Genomic DNA, 20,914 nt, shown 5'->3' on the forward strand with positions numbered 1-20,914 from the left:
CTAGCCGAGCTAGTCTCTGTTTCTAAGGTAACATATGATCGAATCGCAGAGACGCATAGTAAGTTTAATCAGCGTCTTGCAATCGGATGTAAACACCAAGCCTTCAAACAGTTTTACATGGGTATAACGTAAAGTCTTTCGTTGCACAACGAAATACCATGAAGCACATTTCGCAAACTTTTTTATTGTACAGTTTGATAAGAGTTAAATTATACCTTTTGTCTCATTTCTTAAATCGTTACTTTATAAGCAGCCAATCGTCGGAATATGTGTGTGTCGAAGTGTATAGCGTCATTCCCAGTCCGAAGCTGTATGATGTGAGAACCCGGAGTGTTTTCGATCACTCCTACCTAATTAACGTACCATTATCACAAAAGGTGCCCCATTTTTAAGTGTAGCTTCATTTTCCAGCTATTATGTAACTGAAAGTGACTGTGGGGCCAGACGATGGGAGAGTTCTCTCGTACCGTGGGGTCAGACGATGGGAGAGTTCTAGTATCGTGGGGCCAGACGATGGAATAGTTCTCGAACCGTTCTCTCGTACCCTGGAGCCAGACGATGGGAGAGTTCTCGTACCGTGGGGCCAGACGATGGGAGATGTCTCTCGTACCGTGGGGACAGACGATGGGAGAGTTCTCGTACTGTGGGGTCAGACGATGGGAGAGTTCTCGTACCGTGGGGTCAGACGATGGGAGAGTTCTCGTATCGTGGGACCAGAGGATGGGAGAGTTCTCTCATATCGTGGGGTTCAGACGATGGGAGAGTTCTCTCGTACCGTTGGGCCAGACGATGGGAGAGTTCTCGTACTGTGGGGTTAGACGATGGGAGAGTTCTCGTACCGTGGGGTCAGACGATGGGAGAGTTCTCGTACCGTGGGGTCAGACGATGGGAGAGCTATGCTTACTTGACTAATTGAATTGAGAACGAGGAGAATACGTGTCATTGAAAGATTTTAATGTTTAGTTTGTGTTGAATGGATGGATGTTCGTCTGTCTCTTATTATGTATTAAGTGGTCCATGGGACCGTGGTCTAGTGGTAGGATGCTGGTCGGAAGGTCCCTGGTTCGAGAGACCACGGAATTTTCCTGAGCAAAAAATTAATCCTACTCTTGCTCCTCTCCACCCAGGTGTATAAATGGGTACCTTTGAGGGGAAAAAGCCAATGTGCCGTGACTGCATACTGCGCCGAATGTAAACGGACGACTTATATCCCAGTGATCGGGGGTCAAATGTCAAAGTCGATTTAATAAGAGTCTAGTTTCGTTATCAGACAATATACACATGCATTTGCATTTGTAATTCAGCAGGTTTTAGTTGTACAAAAATAGACCTTTTATTTTTGTTCGTTGCTTTAAATGCTTTGTTTTACTGGGGCATCGTGTGTCTCAGGTCAGATAAAGAATAGTTCATAGCTTACGTGGGTCAAGAAAGATAAGGTATTCTACATTCTACTTGGTACTGAATAAATATGTACACGAACGAAATGAATACAGATTCAGGCTGATTGGACTGGCAGATAAAATGCGGATATTAATACGCCTGCTATTAGTATGTTTCATCGATAATGGTAAGATTTAATTCAATTATACTAGAAGCATTAATTGTAGAAACTTGCCGATAATGTAATGTAGTATTGCTACAAACAGCCGCTACATACTCTATCTGTTCTAGATAGTGTCATATAATGCAGTGCGTCGAACTTAAACGCTATCTTTTAAACATGAAAAGTTTCTTATACTAGGTCTAGGTCTAGTTTCCTAAACTATGTACACCGACAGCGGAATGTTTAACTTAAACAAATATATTGTACATTTTATTCATATGCTGGTAAATAATTCTTGTGAAAATTTCAAAATTTAAGTTACAGGCGCATATAATAGTATAACACTGAAATATTGCAATTAACCTGGCTTAAAAAAGGAATTTTGAAGTTTCCATTATAGCTAAAGCCTTAACATCGATCGTATGTGTCAAGTCTTTACTAGGGTGTTATTAAATATTTTGAAAAAAAAAAAACAACAACAACAACAACAAAGCAAAAGCTACATGTACTTGATTTTTTTTATATACACACAATACTATTTGTTTGGAGGTAATTGAGAGTGGCGGGTTATAGCAATTACTTAATCTCGACAGTCTATCGGTCTATTGGTCTATTGGTTACTGTTTTGTGTCTGTGTCGATACTAACGGCCTATATATTCAATGCTTTCCGTATTCATTTGAACACATGCTCACCTGTATAAGAAGGTGTTCATGTTGAAATACGCATGTGACTTATTTCAATATCATGGAAAACTCGTATGAATTGTTAGAAATGCTAATCTCCACGCGAGCGAGCGTGGCGAACACACAACTACAGGCTATTTTCAGGTCCAAGAAATACTTTGAAAAAAACATAGAAAATATTGTCTGTCTGTCCGTCCGTCCGTCCGTCCGTCCCTGAATCCATCCATCCATCCATCCATCCATCCATCCATCCATCCATCCATCCATCCATCCATCCATCCATCCATCCATCCATCCATCCATCCATCCATCCATCCATCCATCCATCCATCCATCCATCCATCCATCCATCCATCCATCCATCCATCCATCCATCCATCCATCCTAACATCCATCCATCCATCCATCCATCCATCCATCCATCCATCCATCCATCCATCCATCCATCCATCCATCCATCCATCCATCCATCCATCCATCCATCCATCCATCCATCCATCCATCCATCCATCCATCCATCCATCCATCCATCCATCCATCCATCCATCCATCCATCCATCCATCCATCCATCCATCCATCCATCCATCCATCCATCCATCCATCCATCCATCCATCCATCCATCCATCCATCCATCCATCCATCCATCCATCCATCCATCCATCCATCCATTTTTGTCTGTTTGTTTGTCTGTCACTCTGTTTGTCTGTCACTCTGTTTGTCTGTGTGTCTGTCTGTCAGTCTGTCGGTTTGTCAGTCTGTCTGTCTTTCTGTCTGTCAGTTTGTCTGTCTGTCAGCCTGTCTGTATATTAGCGATTTTTTTTCCTTGAATGTCTGAAGTTCTTCCACGTATTAGTATATGTTATTCAATATTCATACATCAAACCAATTAGCCAAGAGAACAGTTAGGTACTGGCCCTGGATCAGTCCCAATTGCACTTACTTTCTCCTCACGATCAACGGATGTTACTGCATAACTTGTCATTATAATTAGTATAGTTCGTGTTTATTGTCCGTGGAGCTTACTTGCAGGTATTGCAATTCAAAATGTTGACTAAATAATGTTCGTGCTAAACTGCCCAGGCTTTATTATTCAACTGTAGTATAAACAAGATAATTTGTGTATAAAGTGGTTCAGGAAATAGTTATGTTCGGAATTGTTAAATAACGTACGGGGCCTTCCGTATGGATGTCCCGTCCGTATTGTTTGTCTGGTTTGGAGTACGTCTTGTAAATCAAAAGAATACATAAATGAAACGTCTCTTGAAAAGGACTTACGCTACACGTTTAAATAAATAGTGCGCGTTACCTAGGGTCGACCTGATGCTGCCGCACAGAGGATCACGAGCCTAGACCAGCATCATCATGAACGGAACAGGCCAGTTATTCAATTAAATGGTGACATTATTAATTTTCTGGATGGGGTTTACCAAAACAATAAGCTGTAAATAAAAAGTTTTAAGGCGAATGACAATGAATATTTGAAGAATATAACATGGTCTTAAACATCATATCAATGTGCTATAAGAATATAGAATTCTGTTACCGGAGCAAATAATTCTAGTATATAATACTTAAAATTTGGCTTTGATTGGTATTTAAAACATTCCGTTAAATTAGGAATGTAAACCGAAATAAGTATGTTTTCACCCAAACGCAAATATGTGAGGCACTCAATACAAATGCATAATATAAAAGAAAATTAACAGAGAAGACAATGTGACAACGTGATAACAATGTATTCCGTCGCGACAGTTAAAATACTTATTAATGCACATTAATGTTATTTAGAATATCGATTCTGCCGGTTAATCATGTTATGCATAGCAGAATAATCCAATATTGCATGAGATATTAATGTAAATAATTCAGTAGAGAGAACAATACCTCAATTTAAGATTAACCTTATGACGTAAGCGTTCTCATATTACAAATGTATATGAAAATCATATCTGTCTAACTGCATATTATAGAATAGTGAAATATAACTTCTAAAGTTTGTATATCAATACACATCTTTGGATATGAGCTGGTCAATAATCTAGACTATCTTTTTTTGATTGCCTAAGTCAGTATGTAAGTTAATACGAGGTCTAAGAATAAAAAAATACAAGCATGTATGACATGTTGGACGTCAAGCTGTCATTAACATGTTTGATTGTATTTTACAGATGTCATTTTCATGTCATATGGTTTCATTTACTACTATGTTCTACTTTGTTATTATGAACATCACTTACGGGGATAATAATGTAATTATGTCATTGCTATGAATAACTGCCCCTTAAACACAGCGTTTCAGAAAAAAACACTTAAGCGTGGCGCTGCCCACAGTCCACATCAAATTGCTGACTGAACTTCATTTACATATGAGTCGTGTTCTGAGAAAACTGGGCATAATGCACGTGCGTAAAGTGTCATCCCAGATTAGCATGTGCAGTCCGCACAGGCTAATCTGGGATGACACTTTATGCCTTAATTGGATTTATGCTAAGAAGAGACTTCATTTTAACGAAAAATGTCATAAAAGCAGAAAGTGTCGTCCCTGATTAGCCTATGCGGACTGCACATGCTAATCTGGGACGACACATTACGCACATGCATTCTGCCCAGTTTTTACAGAACACGACCTATATAAAGGATTGGGACACAATCATGGGCGGCTTTCAAAGTCACACACGCGGTCTTCATAGCAGGAAGAAAACCCGAATTTTCGGAAGGACGTATTAAGTGAAACACCATTGGGCACAATCCATACGACATTAATCACTATGTATTTTAATAAGATGGTGCAACGTTTGATGTTTGTGCATATCGAACCTGAAGATTAAATATGTTTCTTCAGCATCATATTACTATCATGGTATTCTGCAATAGTTAACACCGTTTAAGAATTGAACCCACGTGAAGATATTCATGTCCCGGGAGAAAGTATGACAATAAATTAGACAACAATAACGCTCTCGCCAGTCTCGATGTCAGCTTCAGCAGCCAGATAATTGACGCCAAAGCAGCGTGCGCATAGATCGCATCTGAAGTATTTCTCCAGCACTTTAGTACCTTCATCAAAGACACGAGCCTTGTTATCACTGTACCCGTCCGTTCGACGATGCATATGACGAAAACTAAGACGACAACTGGCCATCAGCATCAGCGTCGTATTTCAAAAGTTTGAACCGTAATCAGTACCTAATGACGAGTAGACTTCTTGGTGAACATTTTCACATATCATTGATGGCGATTTTATAGGAACAATATTATGAGTAGACTGTTTGATATAAATTGTGAACTAAAATCTTTTTAAAATTTGTAGAATTTATTTGTTTATGCAGTCATCTGTTTGTGTTGATTGTATGTGTTTGTATTTTGTCTATCTAATTATGTTTTCTACAGCCGTTAGCATATTAGTTATATCAATGATACTCAGACCTTACCTGTTCAGTACTAAGGTTCTTATATCATAAAATAAGAATGTTCATTGAGCAAGGACGGAGTGTATGACGTAGTCACACAAATAAAGATCACATATTACAATGCATCATATGTCATTTAATACATTCATACTTCACACCAACAAGACGAGAGAACAGATGTTTGCCACTTCCAATTTTACTAATTAGTATCTCACAACCAGCGGATATAATTGCAGAATCTGTCTTGAATTACATGTACAGTTCATGTAGAGTTAACAGGAATTAACTCTTATTTGCTGTTTGTAATCAACTGCCCCGGCTTAACGTAATAAAAATAAATCACATTTTGGTTAATCCATAAGGTAAGTGAAATAATTGAAACGGAAATTGAAGTGGACTTAATTTTTTAATGTATTTATTGTGAATAACGCTATATGTCTTTAATATGACGAATAGCGTACAGGGTGCTTTCGTGATGCATGTAAGTATGCAATCACTATATGTATGTACAATATAGCGCTCTGATGGTGAACATATACTAAATAAATATTTATCGACTGTTAACGAATTTGCTTTATTGAAATCTTTGCTATTGCAGGAGTTGTTGCCCTCGAATGCTTCAGCTGCCCGTCTGCACTCAAGGCCGACTCCTGTTCAACAAGACAACTATGCGCACAAGGAGAGGTAAGCATACTGTTTCAGTTATCAAATTAGACATACTACTACCAGTACTTGTTGGAAAAGTATGATGTTCCGCATGTTACACCGGATTCAACCCTCAACGTTTTCTGAATTGACAGTTTGAAAGCTTTGAACCAATCTTTAAAATGTTTTGTGTTGTATGACCGAATGTATTTTCCTATTTTATATAAGCAATCTGTCACTTGCCTTAAATCAAGGACTTTGGAACGCCCGTCTCCCCCCTGGTGATATATCTGGAGTTTCAACTCCCTGTATTAAAAAAATATGAGTCGTGCTCTGGTAAAAGGGGTTTTAATGAATGAGCGTTAAGTGTCGTCCCAGATTAGCCTGTGCAGTCCGCACAGGCTAATCAGGAATGACACTTTCCGTTTGTATGATATTTTTCGTTTCAAGAACGTCTCTTTAGCAAAAAGCAAAGTGTTACGGAAAGTGTCGTCTCTGATTAACCTGTGCAGTCCGCAGTGACACTTTACACACATGCATTAAACCCCTTTGTCACAGAGCACGGATCATATAATCATGACGTGTTTTTTTTTATCAAATAACGTCCTGTTTTCGATTTTACGATAGTGTAAAAACTTAGATATCGCGATACACAATTAAATATTTAATACGATGTTTTGATCGTTTATACTGTTGTTAACCATCGTAATGAAAATCGAAAGCATCATGTTTGCAAAGTCTTGACAAAGTACATAACTTGACGTATAAGAATAAAACAGGTAATACTTCTACTAAATATACTTACCATTTTATATTGGTACACAAGATTGAAAGGTAGGTACTGAACATGCAATTAAGCTGTTCATGGGTTCCGCAGTTTAACGGATGAAAACAATAGTTCCCCGACAGCTTTCTGTTCCTTTATGCATTTATGTTCATATTCAAATTTGACAAGATAATTGTTATGTAGTTATACATTCGACAAATATCTGCTTCTTTTTTCGTGTTCAATATCAAAATTACTCCATGGATGATGTTCACTTAGACGTCCCATACCTATAACAGATTTATTGTCACCTTGCAACCTGATTTAAAAACATAAAAATAGCGTCTCAAAAAAGTTGCCCTACTCCGTTTAAGAATCTCTTTTTGAAATATTTTTTCAAATCCTAAACAGAAAAGTGTCCCTTAAAATAAGAGATCAGTCCATCGAAACACCAAACATCTTTTACATTTCGATGTATTGAACTTTGATTAACAAGGACCAGCAAGACATCTTTATTAGAATTCATCTGCATTTGAAAATATTTCTAACCTTTTGTAAACTTTGTAGTGTTGTGCTTTCAAATTTGTATGTTGCGTCTAGGGTAACACGGCCAGACGAAAGATTCTATGTAAACTTTGTAGTGTTGTGCTTTCAGATTTGTATGTTGCGTCTAGGGTAACACGGCCAGAAGAAAGATTCCATGTTAAACTTTGTAGTGTTGTGCTTTCAGATTTGTATGTTACGTCAAGGGCAACACGACCAGACGAAAAATTCTATGTAAACTGTGTAGTGTTGTGCTTTCAGAGTGTATGTTGCATCTAGGGCAACACGGCCAGACGAAAATTCTATGTAAACTTTGTATTGTTGTGCTTTCAGATTTGTATGTTGCGTCTAGAGCAACACGGCCAGACGAAAGATTCTATGTAAACTTTGTAGTGTTGTGCTTTCAGATTTGTATGTTGCGTCTAGGGCAACACGGCCAGACGAAAAATTCTATGTAAACTGTGTCGTGTTGTGCTTTCAGATTTGTATGTTGCATCTAGGGCAACACGGCCAGACGAAAGATTCTATGTAAACTTTGTTGTGTTGTGCTTTCAGATTTGAATGTTGCGTCTGCGGCAACACGGCCAGACGAAAGATTCTATGTAAACTTTGTAGTGTTGTGCTTTCAGATTTGTATGTTGCGTCTAAGGCAACACGGTCAGACGAAAAATTATATGTTTACTTTGTAGTGTTGTGCTTTCAGATTTGTATGTTGCATCTAGGGCAACACGGCCAGACGAAAGATTCTATGTAAACTTTGTAGTGCTGTGCTTTCAGATTTATATATTACGTCTAGGGCAACACGGCCAGACGAAAGATTCTATGTAAACTTTGTAGTGTTGTGCTTTCAGATTTGTTTGTTGCGTCTAAGGCAACACGGTCAGAAACTTTGTAGTGGTGTGCTTTCAGATTTGTATGTTGCGTCTAGTGCAACACGGTCAGAAACTTTGTAGTGTTGTGCTTTCAGATTTGTATGTTGCGTCTAGGGCAACACGGCCAGACAAAAGATTTGTATTGGGAAACCATGTGCTATGATAAAAAGGTAAGGGAAAGCGATTGCCACTGACATCAAACGTGTATCAAAATTATGACTTTACTGACCGTTGACTAAAAGGTAATAATCTACAAAGTATAGTGACTCTCTTCAACAACAACAACAACAATAATAATAATAATAATAATAATAATAATAATAATAATAATAATAATAATAATAATAATAATAAAAATATAAAAATAAAAAATAAATAAATAATAATAATAATAAACAAACGGTTCCTCCCCGGAACCTCCAGAAAAAAAACTTTTTCGCTAAACCTATAGAAGCAAAAACGTGTTCGTTTGAGTATGAAAATGACATTTTTAACGCCTGGTCACTACAAAATAATTTAATGCTCAATCAATGTTTCGTTGCGATTTTACACTCATGTACCACTTCAGTATATTTTACATTAAAGCTGCACATACGCATTAACCATTTGTAAATAATACACAATCTGACGGGTGTACTAATTCTTATTCCTTTTCCCATACCAGTTCTAACGGAAGCATTCACAATAACGAAACAATCTTGTCCAAGCAACAACAGCAACAATAAAAAGAGTGAAGAATAACAAAATGTTTTCATACGTTGCAAACAAATTATTTGTCGAAAAGGCATTTAAATCGTGTATAGTTGATTCAGGTTCTACCAGCATAGAATATTAGTATGAGCATTTTGTGCACTCTAAAAAGATTTCAGTAGTTAATTACATTATTTATCAAGTGGCAACCTTTGCTTGTTTGTCAAATGTCACATTACATTTTATCAGCTATCACAATTACGACTAAGAAACATGCATCACATGTACTAATTTTAGGTCGACAATGTAATTTGCACAACAATATTCACTACTTAGAACTAATTACACGTGAGAGTAAAGTTTTGATAAATAAAACAAAAACATTGGGTACATGTATTATACATGTATTCATTCGCACTGTTATGAATTGGTGAATGAGGTAATCACAAGCACTTTTCATGTTCACAATTCATCAGCCCGTACAAACATCAAGTCGTTTATATCAATATCGAAGCTGGGATGGCAGACGCGAATATACCAGCATGAGATATGATTATTAGCTACGTATTCCCTGAGCAGCCATCTAAGTCAGCGCCAGAATTTCGCCCTCCAGACAATAATTACTGACGCACGGTTAACTAGTCAATAATTATGAAATATCTTCATATGCCGACTTTGCTCATTAGCTTTGAATTAACAAATGTGGAACTGTTTTAGCCTCGTTTAACGATAACACGACGATTTTAGGATATGAAAGACACACTTATTAAATGTTTATGCATGTGTCATCTATATATTATTTACCCTATTTAAAAAGAACATATACTTCGTATTGACTAAGTGAAACTAGCATCATCATCATCATCATCATCATCATCATCATCATCATCATCATCATCATCATCATCATCATCATCATCATCATCATCATCATCATCATCATCATCATCATCATCATCATCATCATCATCATCATCATCATCATCATCATCATCATCATCATCATCATCATCATCATCATCATCATCACCACCATCATCATCATCATCATCTACCACTTTTACTACTTTACTACTACTTATTATTATTATTATTACTATTATTATATTTGAGGTTTTTAAAGTTTCGTTATAATATTGCAAAAAACAAAAATTTCTTAAAATTTACTCACCATTTAAATGCCGGAATATAAAGACATAACCAAAATGACATATTGACTTTTCTTCTTTATCTGGTAGACATGTCTGGACGAGATATCTACAAACGGGATGATCGTATCAGGAGGAAGGAAACGCTTTTCAGACTCGAAGTTTATCGGTAACTTGATGACCATGTTGTTGTTTTTTTTGTGTTTTTTTTTTAAACTTTGTGTTGTACGCGGTTTTACTTGTTTTTATAATCAGGATAAGTAACACGCGCTGACACTTAAGGGTTTGGATTTCTACTTACAAATACTCTGCATTCTCCCGTTTGTTTTAATCGTTGGAGTAAGCTTATGATATCCTTTATATACGAGACATACTTGCAATACGTAGAAACATAAGAGTCGCGTTCTAATAAAACTGGGTACAATGCATGTGCGTAAAGTGTCGTCCCAGATTAGCCTGTGCAGTCCGCACAGGCTTATTAGGGACGACACTTTCCTCCTTAATTATATTTTTGCTTAGAAAAAATCTTCATTTAAACGGAAAATGTCATAAACGCTTAAAGTGGCGTTCCTGGTTAGCCTTTGCAGACTGCACAGGCTAATCTGGGACGACACATTACGCACATGCAGTATGCCCAGTTTTCTCAGAACGCGACTCATATGATAACACGTATTCCCAGGCAGTGTATTACTTACAATTCATCGTTTCACATAATACAGTTAAATCCTAACTAGAAAAGATTCAATCTTACAATAAATATTATTATGACTCATGGTGTATCTATTTGCAAAAAGTTTTAGACAATAGATCTATTAATATGTATTCGAGTTTAACTTATATTGTAAGCTTATTGAATGTTTGGATCGCACCGACTAAGTGAAGATGTTTAATAAGTGGAGGTTACACGTTTTATATACAATGTATTTATGCTCTTTTGATCAATCTTATTTTGCGATATTTAAAGTGATGTAAGCAACAGCGTACCTATTGTGGAGACTATACTCTTAATCCACAAGAGTGTATTTAATAAAGGTTGCTGCGATCGCCACGCGTCTTCTGAACCCGAACATAATTTAGAAAACTTGTTTAAAATGTTGCTTAGATATTTTACTTATATAAACTATTATATTATTTGTGTTTTTTCTACAAAAGGTGGCGTTTGTATAATGCAATGCTGCGACGAACCTCTATGCAATCGAGGATGCAATGAAACAGTAATGCAGGAGACGTGGCCTCCTACGTCAAACTATCCTACAACTGCGTCCAATCCATCTACAATTCAGCTGATAGTGCCAACAACCCCCGCCAACCCAGTTACCACGACAACCGTCAACGTCATCATACCAACTAAGCCAAGCGTAACCAACCCCCCTACTACGCCATTAGCACCTACAAAGCCACCGACTCTCACGCCGACCATCTCACCGTCTACCCTTGAAACAGCGACACCTACAACACAGACACCGGCCTATTCACCGTCTACCCTTCAAACAGGGACGCCCACAACACAGGCATCGACCTTCTCACCGTCTACCCTTGAAACAGCGACACCCTCAACACAGACACCGACTTTCTCACTGTCTACCCTCGAAACAGGGACGCCCACAACTATAGTAACCACGGTTACGACCTTGGTCCATAACACTTCGCACAGTTCTACTGATGGAACAACGCAAACGTTGTCAACACAAACTCACCAGTAAGAATTGATCGTGACGAACATTTTGTTATAATATGAGTCGTGTTCGAGAAAACTGGGCTTAATGCATGTGCAAAAAGTGTCGTCCCAGATAAGCCTGTGCAATCCGCACAGGCTAATCAGGGACGACACTTTCCGCTTTTATTACATTTTTCATTTAAATGAAGTCTCTTCTTAGTAAAAATCCAATTAAGGTCGAAAGTGTAGTCCCTGATTAGCCTGTGCGGATTGCACAGGCTTATCTGGGACGACACTTTACGCACATGCATTATGCCAAGTTTCTCAGAACGCGACTCTTTTGTACATCAATCAAATTTATGAGCATGCTGAATATGATCATTGAGTATGCTTCATATGTAAACGCTGTTAATTCTTGGTTTATCAGCACTTAACTTCATGGTCGTTTAGTTGTAATTTTTTTTCAACTTTATATTGAAACTTATGTCTTATCAAAACAGCTCAACCAATCAACAGACCACTGGAACCACGTCGCCAACTACAACAACATCAACAACGAAGACAACGACCACAACATCAACACCACCATCAGCAACAACAACATCACCAACAATATCAACAACTATACTAGCATCAACATCAACAACAGTAATACCAGCAACAACAACAATAACATCAGCAGCGACAACAACCAAAGGCACAACAACACAGCCGTTTACCGCATCTACCACGAAAACAACCGTAACACCACCGATGCTATCAACCACGGTGCAACACGTGTACATGAATCTTAGTACGTGTGTGCATATTTCATGCGATAACATACATTAAGTAATAAATAACACGCTTGTAATATTTTTCTGGAACTGTTGAATATAATTATGATACACTTAAAACGATATTATATATATTATAATTTATAAATAATATATGGAGTTTGCAGCCAAGCCATTTGTTATTTTTGAACTGTGAAAGTGTAAACATTTTTGTATGTTATTGGATAAATACTTAAAATGATTAGGTGGACACTTGCGGTTCACGACTTAAGCCATATCGTTTAGGCGGGTTTGAAGGGGGCTCAAACACTCCAACTCAAAAGAACGATCCAAAATGAGCCTTAACGACATCAAAGGTCACAATACAATAATAAGTCATACTTGTTGCCATTGTTTTTGTTTTTCAAGCAATATCTGTTTTTCTGGTGTGATTTCAAGTTGGCGAGTTTTATATCCGCAAAAACGTCAACATGAAATATCGGCACCCACGCAATATACCCTTCAGAACGACAAAAAGAGTGCCAATACGACATTTATGACCATTGGTCGCCCATTTTGTTATAATGTCATGTAACTTATGTTGGCGGCATTGTCACACGGAAACACGCCCGACAAAGGTTGCCAAAATCATCCACCATAGATCATATGGCCCCGTTGGTGCAAATATGTCCCATGTGCCATCTGATTTCAATGTAACATGGTACCTTTTTGCACCAAAAGGCGATATAACGACTAATTTTCTTACATATAAATCACTTAATTATGTTATTTGTTATGAATGTAAGACATGTTAAAATAATCTATTTTCCAGCATGTCCGCGAGGTCTCGAGTCATTCGATACGTCTTGTTACGCGTTTGTGAAGCATGAAATGCCATTTGACCAAGCTGTGGTAAATATGGTGTCCTTTTTAAATCAAAAAACGTTACACACTTCACAATTATTTTCCATGAATCATCCTATATTTGTTATGATGCTGAGATAATTTTAATTTTAATTAAAAGAAATCCAATTGTTTCTGTAGCGTTTATAAGCGAAATGATACTATGTTACAAAACACATATCAGTTTCTGTGTGTAAAATGACAACATCGTTTACAAGAAAAACAATCTGGACCGCAACGGCATAATCAAAAAACTTTTCCAACAGCATCAGAAGAGATAATAAAAAAAGCACCCAGTAACCAAGAAAAGTTTTAAAGAAAAAACTAAATTAAACCTTTACTTTTTCGTTTCCAATAATTCAAACAACATCGAAGAAAATAGGCTAAATTAGACATCATGATATGCTTTTTATTTCCTCCAGGACTATTGCATGCAGAGGGGCGCCTATTTGGTTCAAATGAATTCTCAGTCAGAAAATGCGTTCCTTGTCGAACATCTGAAACATACCCATGAAGGTATTATGATACAACGTGTGATTTGATGATAATGTTACTTTTAATTACTGTTAAATGCGAGTTAAACACATATATTTCTAAGTGTATTGTAAATAATGATGAACATTTAACGCAATTAATGAAGCACGTGCATTTGTATTCTTCCGTGCATGAATTGTGAAACTATTTTGCCTAATACAATAACGATGGTATAAAATAAAATGCGTTCGCATGCGGATGGAAGTTGATAAATCAAATGATTTCCGTTTTTGGTTGTTAGAAGTTCCTTAACGAACACGGTTTGTTAATATTGAGTTAACACAGATCATATCCTGTGTAATTATAAGTTCGTACGTAGTACACAGCTTACTTCTGATTAAACTATTGTTATTGATGTAAAACATTGGCCTCACGTGGTGTGGTAATGTTTAAAAAAATGCTGAACATGCAGAGTCAATGGACTTGGTAAAGAACAAAAATAAACCTTCTTAGACGTGTCGCGAGGGAAACAAACTATTAAAGGGCGAACTGGTTAATCACAAGAAGTGGGCTCATATTCACCAACCCATTCTTAGTCTTCAGGATATGGAATACAAAAAACAATGTATGATTGAGATTATAACGATACACGCAGTGCGTCAGATATAAGTGCTTTGGTTATGCCATACAAAACTCGTATAGCTTCAATGGTGAACTTGATAAAACGGTTTTAGTTTATGTTAAATATGTTATAGATGTTTAACCGTTTGGGCTGCTCAAATTATTATTATTATTATTATTATTATTATTATTATTATCATTATTATTATTATTATTATTATTATTATTATTATATAACAGATTTATGAATCGCCTTTTTATGTAATAATACACGCTCAAAGGCGCTGTACAATTAATGAATACATATCATAATCTTGTAAAAGCATAAAATATCCATAATATAGTAAAATCTATCTAAGCATATAGTAAAAAAAACTCGTTGCCCGGTAAAACAATAGAATCAATAAAAATCGTCACATGAAACATAACTGTTATAAATGGGATTAAAAAAACAACATTTGTGGACTATCCAAGCGCATTAGCAGTTTATCGCAACTGAAGTGCCAATATTGATTTGACCAGTTTCCGTAGGCCTACACGAAATAGTAGGTATTTAATTATCTCTTCCCATCAGGACCTGTTGTATACTGGCTGGGCATATCAGACTTCCAGAGGGAGGGCCATTGGCAGTACGTTGGGACATCAGAGGAGGCAACGTTCACAGACTGGGCCCCAAATGAGCCTGATGACAAACACAATCTCGATGGAGACAGTAAGCTTCACAATTATATTTAATTTTGATATTTTCGTTGTAAAAAGGGGCCCGCCAAGAACATCCTCGCTTTTTGTTATATTATCTTCCCTTTTTGGTACGATTATTGCACAATTACTAGGCAAAAAGTTTACTAGTAATAAAAGTGTTTTCGTAATAGCTACATATTTGTTTTCGCGCTGCTAGACTAGTTCAATAAAAGTAAAATTTATGAAACATTTAAGAAAATGGTCATTAAAAGGTTTACTACAATAATTTTCAGACATATACAGTCCTTTTAACCTCTTTTCAACATTAATCGTTGATCCGCCGAACGTGTCAACAACTGGGACTACGTAAGTGCTATTCTAAGGATTTGCAGTATTTATTTGATCTTGTTAGAAGACAAAGATTATGTTTGGACTTCTGTTTTCAGCGGACACGGCTGATTGTGCCGTGCTTTCCCCGAATCTTAACTGGAAATGGCAGGATTCTGGCTGTTCTATATATGAGGTGGGGTCAACAATATGCGAACTGAGGTAAGCACTGTGATTTGTAAAGGGAAACAATCATAGACAGCGAATATCATCTCATGCCGTATTGCGACAATCATAGACAGCGAATATCATCTCATGCCGTATTGCGACAATCATAGACAGCGAATATCATCTCATGCCGTATTGCGACAATCATAGACAGCGAATATCATCTCATGCCGTATTGCGACAATCATAGACAGCGAATATCATCTCATGCCGTATTGCGACAATCATAGACAGCGAATATCATCTCATGCCGTATTGCGACAATCATAGACAGCGAATATCATCTCATGCCGTATTGCGACAATCATAGACAGCGAATATCATCTCATGGCGTATTGCGACAATCATAGACAGCGTATATCATCTCATGCCGTATTGCGACAATCATAGACAGCGAATATCATCTCATGCCGTATTGCGACAATCATAGACAGCGAATATCATCTCATGCCGTATTGTGACAACACATGCACATGACAATTAATCCTATTATGCGTTTACGGGCGACCTAGGCTACACTTGTGGTAGGAATTGGGGTTATTAATTTATCTGTAAGTATTGATATCACTGTTACCATCGATTTAACAATTAACATATGAACATTAACTAAACAAGAACAATGGAATGACAAGGATTTGCCATCATTTTCATTTTTCCCTTGTTCAAATATATATTCTTATAATGATAAATTCTTTGTGGAACTGTTTATTTGCTTGGTCTATCTATGCATGGCATTTTTACGTTTGTTTTTCAGAAACCCATCTCTTCCTTAGATCATGATGGAAAGTTCGCATTTTTGATGTAAAACAACAATACCTCATCGTGAATTTTGCATTGCATGTTCGATTTAAATAATAAAGTTAAAACACACATGTGTCAATAAGAATAAGTCATCCTACAATTAAAAGAATTATTGCAAATAAGTAATATGTTGTTGGGCACTTCATTTTAACCCTTTGCATGCTGGGAAATTTTTCGTCTGCTTAAATGTCGTCTGCAGAATTTATAAAATTCGCATTTTCTTCGATTTTTTTCAAAGAATACTATCAGAATAGCAAACAGTTTGGATCCTGATGAGACGCCACGTTCTGTGGCGTCTCATCTGGATCCAAACTGTTTGCAAAGGCCTTAAAAATTCGGTTCCCGCATTGTAAGGGTTAACATACTTTTCAAATTTGATGCATGAATGAATAACTTTAGAAATCGTCACACGTAAGTGGTCATTTGACATACACAAAATACTAGAGGGAGAAGTTATATTTAATATATTATTACGCCTAAAAGACATCTTTATTTGTGTGTAATACATAATATGAAAAAAGATTTTTTCCATTTGAGTAAAGCACGCCTACGTATGTGAACTGATGATATAAACATATATAAATAACCTATGACAAACTAACGGAACACACTCATAAAGGTCATACGTTTTTCATGATACCCCCCCCCCTTTAATGCCACTTGTATCACACGTTCCCTTATGAATTAATAAGCAGAAACACATTAACATCAGTGCATTTTGCCTGGCAGTCATAACAAGCATGTTGTGGATGTGACGTTCAAAGGATACAATTTCATTAACAAGTCGACTGATAATTAGAGACAAACGCAATATTACCGTATCATCATCAACTGCGTGTCGTCCAAGAGCTGCTATGAGCTGTTATTTACAAATAACAATTAATGTTTATTTTCACTGTACACGCAATAATGCTATATTTTTACCGCGGGATACATTTTTGTAATAAACTAAGTAATATATCAAAGATATCCCAGAAAATAAATCCGTAAAATCAGATACCAAGCTGTGCGTCGGTCTATAACGTTGGTACATACATTATCAATAGGGGAAACCACAAACCAGTCAACAACAAAACATGAAAAACATCAACAACATGATCATTTACGTAGAGATATCGTTTTCCAAGGCTCGTTTACGTATTTGATTTCGCAGGCTTGACATAAACAACCACAAACTTGCCATTAATTCGTTTTCCTTGAAGTCATATTAACCTATTCTTGCAAGATGATTATCATACAAAACATCATATCACAAACCATATTAATGCTTTGAAAATTACCCCAAGACATAATTTATACATGCAATGGTCGTTAAGTAATCAGATTCATTCATTCTACCGCATTAACCTCTTCGAATACTGTTGAACTCCGTACTCATTAAAAACGAAGCTTTTTGTAGATTGCTCAAGGTATTATCCATTACCTGAGTTTCTATGTTTTCCTGTACATCTTCGGAGCATCATTGGTGTCGCTAAAAGCAACATACATGCAGTTCTGTCACCCTTAATGGGTCTTAATGAACAACTAGACTATTTTCCCAGTAATTTAACGCGCTCGTGTGAATAGTTCCTTATTAACAATTCAAAGTTGAAAACCGCCCATAGCTCATTTGTTCAACAAAGGAAGCCAAATGTGTTAAACTATAAACAAGAAAAAATTCGCTTAGTTGTCTCTAAAGAAACAAGTCTAATAACCTAATAATAACTGTTTGACATTTTACAATAATGTGTTTACCTCACAAATTAATACTGGCTGTTAAGATGGGCAAAATATAATTTTTGTTTTTTAACATTGCACAATTACATTATATTGAACCGAATTTAAGCAATAATTTGTACATTCATGTATTCGAAAAAAAAACGAATAATTGAAAAATTACATTATATTCAACCGAATTTAAACAACAATTTATACCTTTGTGTAGTAGTAAAAACACATTTGAAAACACTTAAGGCCATGATTAGAAAATGCCTAGTGAATGGTGTTTTTATATATTTAAACAGTGCATGTATATTGTAATAAATAATTGCAAAAAACAAATTAGTAGCTGATAATAAACTTTGATAAACACATACGACTGCCAGGAAACGGACTCGAGAGCGTTTCAAATAAGCCTCAGGCTTTCTATGCAATCGAGCTTAAATACATAGGGACAAACTAATAGCAGATATATTATGCCAAAGTTGCGGGGAAAAAATTGACACACAAAATATTTTTTCTAAGTGTATATAAAAGTAATGTTATAATTGACTCTTAGCCTGTTACAACTAAAAAAACTCTAAATACAATACATTACATGCAAACACGTGTGCTTTATATTTCTATAATATATGCAAACCAACTGTATTGTGTAAAAATCTACATTTCTCTTGCTGTGTTATACATTATTTATCTTTAATTGTACCGTACTGCGCTGAAAACGTCATTATGGGAATAAGGATCTCATAATTCATTCTAAAGTAAGATATACTTTTCGTGTTTAAAAAAAACACGAAATTCATAAATATCTATTTTGTGTCTGCGTAGCGGTTCCAAATACGGCAATAAATACGTCATTTTGGGATGTAGCACATGTGTACCATATTCCCATGGTATAACAAATGAGTATCGGGTCATGTAATAATAAACGAAACAGTACCATGCTGAAAAGCTGTATATGAAGTTCAGTAAGATCTTAATAGCATGTTTTGGGCAGCTACTAATAGCAATGGCAAATACACAGTACGCGAAAACATGTACTATCATAAGTTTGTATCTTTGAAAATAAATTACTTTAAGGTTAATATTTGACTGAGTATACATATTGTTCGATGTAAAAAGAGTAAAAATGGCTACATACCTTCCAAGTAAATATCAGCAAAGGTTTATTACATTTATAAAACTGTATTTATTAACATGTAGAAGCTGTCGTTCTCAAAGCTACACATGGTTTGTTGCAAATTTTACTAAAAATGTATTTCTATTTATTACCATTTATTACGAACAAAACACTGAACTGTTTATAAACATAGCGTTTTAAAAGCTACTCATAAAATATATACGACCATTATTTGCAGACTCTACCAATCTGCAAAAATCGAGCATATTACTGCAAAAACTAATAACAAAAAGATTAAAAATTATACGACCATATCAGTTCACAGACATCCTATACACATGCACAGAATAAAAGCATTATATTGCAGAAGCTAATAACGAATGTCCTACATACAATCTACGAACATACGCTTGAATAGTTTACTTTAACAAACACGATTTGTTTACAACTAAAGTTTCATTTAAGAATGTGTTCCTTGCAAAGTTTATGAAAACAACGTGGTCAATTTTACTAGCAGAAAACTGGTAGCATTGCCGTTTGTTTTCTGCTAACGTGAATTGGGACCACTTTATAACATGCAATTAACAGTAAACACTTTCAGGATTGTTCAATATTTATTTCAGTGTTTTTCAAATATCTGGCAAAAATGTTCACGCTAGTCACACATACAAAATATGAAACTTTAATTGCACTTTTATGTTAATTTGCATTGTAATCGTCACATAAATGTGTTGCTTTTGCTCATTAACTGAACCAATGCATGAAGTTTTTAGAAATATTATATAGAATGACAACTCGGCATTTGTATCAGTATATTGCCGAATCAATTACAAGATAACATATCTGCCCGGCCCAAACATAACGTAATATAGAGAAAAAATAATTTCGTTTTGTTTCTGCAAGAAGAATACTGTGACCATATATACTACATCACGAAGATGTACTATTCGAGCATAACATCACTCAACACATATGCATTTTGCTTTAATATTGATGAAACCACTGGTAGACTATATACTGGAACTCCTACGCCGTTGATATGCATTTGTTCGGACAACGACAGCCCAAATTGCTTGATATTATGATCTCCATAAGCGTCATCGTGGGAATTAACGCATCGTAACTAATAAAAAAAGAATATAGGCACAGTGTCCGTGTATATAATGAATAACGTCATACATATCCTATTTATATTGTCGAATGTGCCCATAGCTTCAAATCGTATTATTGTGTTTAGATATATAGTTTGATTATGCCTAGATATTATATTACAAATAATGACTATCTCGTATATTAAATGACATTATAAATAAATTTACGTACATTAAAATACAGATTAAAGATA

General features: G+C 36.0%; 1 protein-coding gene across 1 annotated transcript; it reads left to right on the forward strand.

The window, feature by feature from the left end:
- The first annotated feature begins 1,402 nt into the window (after positions 1-1,402).
- LOC127858779 (mucin-2-like) lies at positions 1,403-16,820 on the forward strand. Its single transcript, XM_052396056.1, has 11 exons — positions 1,403-1,567; positions 6,239-6,324; positions 8,562-8,636; positions 10,395-10,473; positions 11,457-12,003; positions 12,462-12,754; positions 13,549-13,628; positions 14,042-14,135; positions 15,289-15,426; positions 15,842-15,944; positions 16,705-16,820. The coding sequence occupies exons 1-11, from the start codon at positions 1,522-1,524 to the stop codon at positions 16,721-16,723; spliced, it is 1,560 nt and encodes a 519-aa protein (XP_052252016.1). The 5' UTR covers positions 1,403-1,521; the 3' UTR covers positions 16,724-16,820.
- The last annotated feature ends 4,094 nt before the right edge of the window (positions 16,821-20,914 follow it).

The sequence above is a fragment of the Dreissena polymorpha genome, chromosome 14, assembly GCF_020536995.1.
Source record: "Dreissena polymorpha isolate Duluth1 chromosome 14, UMN_Dpol_1.0, whole genome shotgun sequence".
In the NCBI taxonomy this organism is placed as follows: Eukaryota; Metazoa; Mollusca; class Bivalvia; order Myida; family Dreissenidae; genus Dreissena; species Dreissena polymorpha.